This window comes from Mauremys mutica, chromosome 4 (genome assembly GCF_020497125.1).
Source record: "Mauremys mutica isolate MM-2020 ecotype Southern chromosome 4, ASM2049712v1, whole genome shotgun sequence".
In the NCBI taxonomy this organism is placed as follows: domain Eukaryota; kingdom Metazoa; phylum Chordata; order Testudines; family Geoemydidae; genus Mauremys; species Mauremys mutica.
In genome coordinates, this window is record NC_059075.1 from 159,085,122 (window position 1) to 159,088,636 (window position 3,515).

Consider the following 3,515-nt stretch of genomic DNA (forward strand, 5'->3'; position numbering starts at 1 on the left):
CAGGAGTCCTGGCTCCCAGCCCCCCTGCTCTAACCCACCAGCCCCCACTTCCCTCCCAGAGCTGGGGAGAGAACCCAGGAGTCCTGGCTCCCAGCTCCCCCTGCTCTGACCCACCAGCCCCCACTCCCATCCCAGAGCTGGGGAGAGAACCCAGGAGTCCAGGCTCCCAGACCTCCCCCACTCTAACCACCAGACCCCACTCCCCTCCCAGAGCTGGGGAGAGAACCCAGGAGTCCTGGTTCCCAGCCCCCCCCTGCTCTAACCACTAGACCCCACTCCCTTCCCAAGAACCCAGGAATCCTGGCTCCCAGCCCCCCCGCTCCCACCGCAGTGTCATGACACCCCCTCGGGGTCAGTGGCTCCCTGCGCGGCGGGGGGCTCTGGTGGGGCCTCGTTTCCCTGCGGACCCCCAGACACAGGCTCCCCTCCTGGGGTCTCCTCTGGGGTCATGGGCCGATTCCGCTTGAAGAAGCCGAACTGGGGAAGAGAAGAGCGGGGGAGGGGTGTTAGACGGCGGGCGGAGGACGGACGGACAGGCCGGTGTCCGGCCAGCCACAGAGCTGGGCAGGGGACACGCACCTTATACAGGAGCCCGACCATCACGGCCAGAAGCAGGACGCCCCCAATGGAGCTGCCGATAATCACCGGGACCGGGTTGAAACGGGAAATTAACTCCACCTCCGTGGTGATCTGAGGAGAGATATGGTTAGGGGAGAGAACCCAGGAGTCCTGGCTCCCCCCTGCTCTAACCATCAGCCCCCACTCCCCTCCCAGAGCTGGGGAGAGAACCCAGGAGTCCTGGCTCCCCCCTGCACTAACCACCAGCCCCCACTCCCCTCCCAGAGCTGGGGAGAGAACCCAGGAGTCCTGGCTCCCAGCCCCCACCTTCTCTACCCACCAGCCACCACTCCCCTCCCAGAGCCAGGGAGAGAACCCAGGAGTCCTGGCTCCCAGCCCCCCCTGCTCTAACCACCAGCCCCCGCTCCCCTCCCAGAGCCAGGGAGAGAACCCAGGAGTCCTGGCTCCCCCATGCACTAACCACTCCCCACTCCCCTTCCAGAGCCGGGGAGAGAACCCAGGAGTCCTGGCTCCCAGCCCCCACCTTCTCTACCCACCAGCCACCACTCCCCTCCCAGAGCCAGGGAGAGAACCCAGGAGTCCTGGCTCCCAGCCCCCCCTGCTCTAACCACCAGCCCCCGCTCCCCTCCCAGAGCCAGGGAGAGAACCCAGGAGTCCTGGCTCCCAGCCCCCCCTGCTATCACCCACCAGCCCCCACTCCCCTCCCAGAGCCGGGGAGAGAACCCAGGAGTCCTGGTGTAGAGAAATCTCTGTATTAACTATCTCTATAAATCTTTATGACGTTGCATTGTGTTATTTTGTATTAAGTATCTTTCTATATTAAGTATCTTTATGACATTGCATCTTGCATGATGTTATTTTGTACATGATGTTATTTTGTATTTCATATGACTTGGCATTGTGCCTCTCTAACCCACCAGCCCCCACTCTCCTCCCAGAGCCAGGGAGAGAACCCAGGAGTCCTGGCTCCCAGCTCCCCCTGCTCTTACCCACCAGCCCCGGCTTCCCTCCCAGAGCCAGGGGAGAACCCAGGCGTCCGGGGTCCCGGTACCTGGCTATACTGGAATTCCTCTGGCTGGATCTGGAAGTATTTGGTCTCGTCGATGCTGACAGCCGCTTCGCTGCGGAGCCGGAGCCTGCGGGCGCCCAGCTGGAGGCCGGACGGACAGAGAGGGGGTAAGGAGTGGGTACAGCGGGGGCACCACGGCCCCATCGCTCCAGCAGCGGGCGCCCCCCGGCCGTACCTTAGCGCCGTCCTCCGGCCTGTACAGCTCCCCGGAGAAGTTAAATCTGCGGGATTCTCCACTGGCCAGAGACGCCACCTGGCACCGGACCCGGGTGCAGACAGACGCCCCTAGACACCCGCGCTGGGAGCAGAGGGAACCAGAGTCAGACTCCACCGCCTGTCCCAAAGCGCCGTGAAACAGCCGCTCCTCCCCAGAGGGGCCGCATCCCAGTGCCGGGCGAGGGGTCCCCGTGTGCCCAGCCCCCCACCCCCACCCCAGAGGGGCCACGTCCCAGTGCCGGGCGAGGGGTCCCCGTGTGCCCAGCCCCCATCCCAGAGGGGCCGCGTCCCAGCGCCGGGCGAGGGGTCCCCGTGTGCCCAGCCCCCCCCCCAGAGGGGCCGTGTCCCAGCGCCGGGCGAGGGGTCCCCGTGTGCCCAGCCCCCCACTGCCCCAGAGGGGCCTGTCCCAGTGCCAGGCGAGGGGTCCCCGTGTGCCCAGCCCCCCCCACCCCAGAAGGGCCGTGTCCCAGCGCCGGGCGAGGGGTCCCCGTGTGCCCAGCCCCCCACCTCCAGCCCAGAGGTGCTGCATCCCAGCACTGCACAAGGGGTCCCCGTGTGCCCGGCCCCAGAAGTGGCTGCATCTCAGCCCTGATCTTACTGTCACTGGTTCGTTTGGGGTCTGGGCTGCAGGCCCCATTCGGAGCGTCAGGGGCGGGGTGCATGTGAACTCCTGTCCCTGCCGGGGAATGGAGAAGGTTATTCAAGGAGAGAACCCAGGAGTCCTGGCTCCCAACCCCCCAGACCCCACTCCCCCCCGTCCCACTCACCCCACCGCTGAGGTTCACAGACACGTCCCAGAGGAAGCCGAGTTCGGCCCGGATGGGGAGTTCAAAGGTCACAGCGACGGGCACGGCGGGGGGCCCCAGATTCTGCACCTGGGGGGCGGGAAGAGGGACGGCGTTAAAGGAGGGGACGACAGATGGGACCTCGGTGTACGTAGCTAATCGCTGCACCGAGCGCGCCCGGTCTCAGCCGGCTCTGGCACCTGGTAGCGGTGGGCGATGGCTCGGCGCTCGGGCAGCTCCGACGAGACGCTGACGTAGGTGCTCGACTCCAACCTGGGGGAGACGTGGGGGCGTCAGTGTCTGTGCGGACCCCAGCCCCCCACGGAAGGGGCCTGAGGAGCGGGGGAGGGGATGCGGGGAAATCGGGGGGGGGTACCCCGTCACGACGACCCCGACCGGGCGCAGAACCGGCAGCTCCCGCGTGGCTGCGTTGTCCGCCAGGGTCCCGTTCTCGTTCTGACTGCAGGGGAGAGAGGGAAAATGATCGGCTCAGGCCCACGGCGGGACCTGCCCCCCAGCCCCACACAGTCCCGCCCCGTCTGGGCCAGGGGCCTCCCCCCACAGCTGGCAAACATCTGTGTGCTGAGAGGGAAAGGGGAGCAGAGGCAGAGGGGGGTGAGGATGGAGGGGTGGAGGGATGGGAGATAGAGGAGGGACGGACGGGCGTGTGTTGGAGGACGGAGGGATGGGGAGATAGAGGACGGACGGACGGGCGTGTGTTGGAGGACGGATGGAGGGAGGGATGCGGGGATACAGGACGGATGGACGGGCATGTGTTGGAGGACGGAGGGAGGGATGGAGGGATGGGGGGATGGGAGATAGAGGAGGGACGGACAGGCGTGTGTTGGAGGACGGAGGGAGGGATG

At 66.5% G+C, this 3,515-nt stretch overlaps 1 protein-coding gene across 1 annotated transcript in view; it reads right to left on the reverse strand.

Moving 5' to 3' along the window:
• Nucleotides 1-256: 256 nt before the first annotated feature.
• The window catches only part of LOC123369192 (integrin alpha-X-like), a 21,742-nt gene continuing 18,483 nt past the window's right edge, over nucleotides 257-3,515 (reverse strand). Inside the window, exons 23-30 of the mRNA XM_045014551.1 lie at nucleotides 3,026-3,109; nucleotides 2,850-2,922; nucleotides 2,632-2,739; nucleotides 2,463-2,540; nucleotides 1,824-1,946; nucleotides 1,631-1,729; nucleotides 580-690; nucleotides 257-477 (exon numbers count right to left, since the gene is read on the reverse strand). Coding sequence (XP_044870486.1) covers nucleotides 334-477; nucleotides 580-690; nucleotides 1,631-1,729; nucleotides 1,824-1,946; nucleotides 2,463-2,540; nucleotides 2,632-2,739; nucleotides 2,850-2,922; nucleotides 3,026-3,109 — 820 coding nt within the window. The 3' untranslated portion in view covers nucleotides 257-333. The remainder of the gene's footprint in view (nucleotides 478-579; nucleotides 691-1,630; nucleotides 1,730-1,823; nucleotides 1,947-2,462; nucleotides 2,541-2,631; nucleotides 2,740-2,849; nucleotides 2,923-3,025; nucleotides 3,110-3,515) is intronic.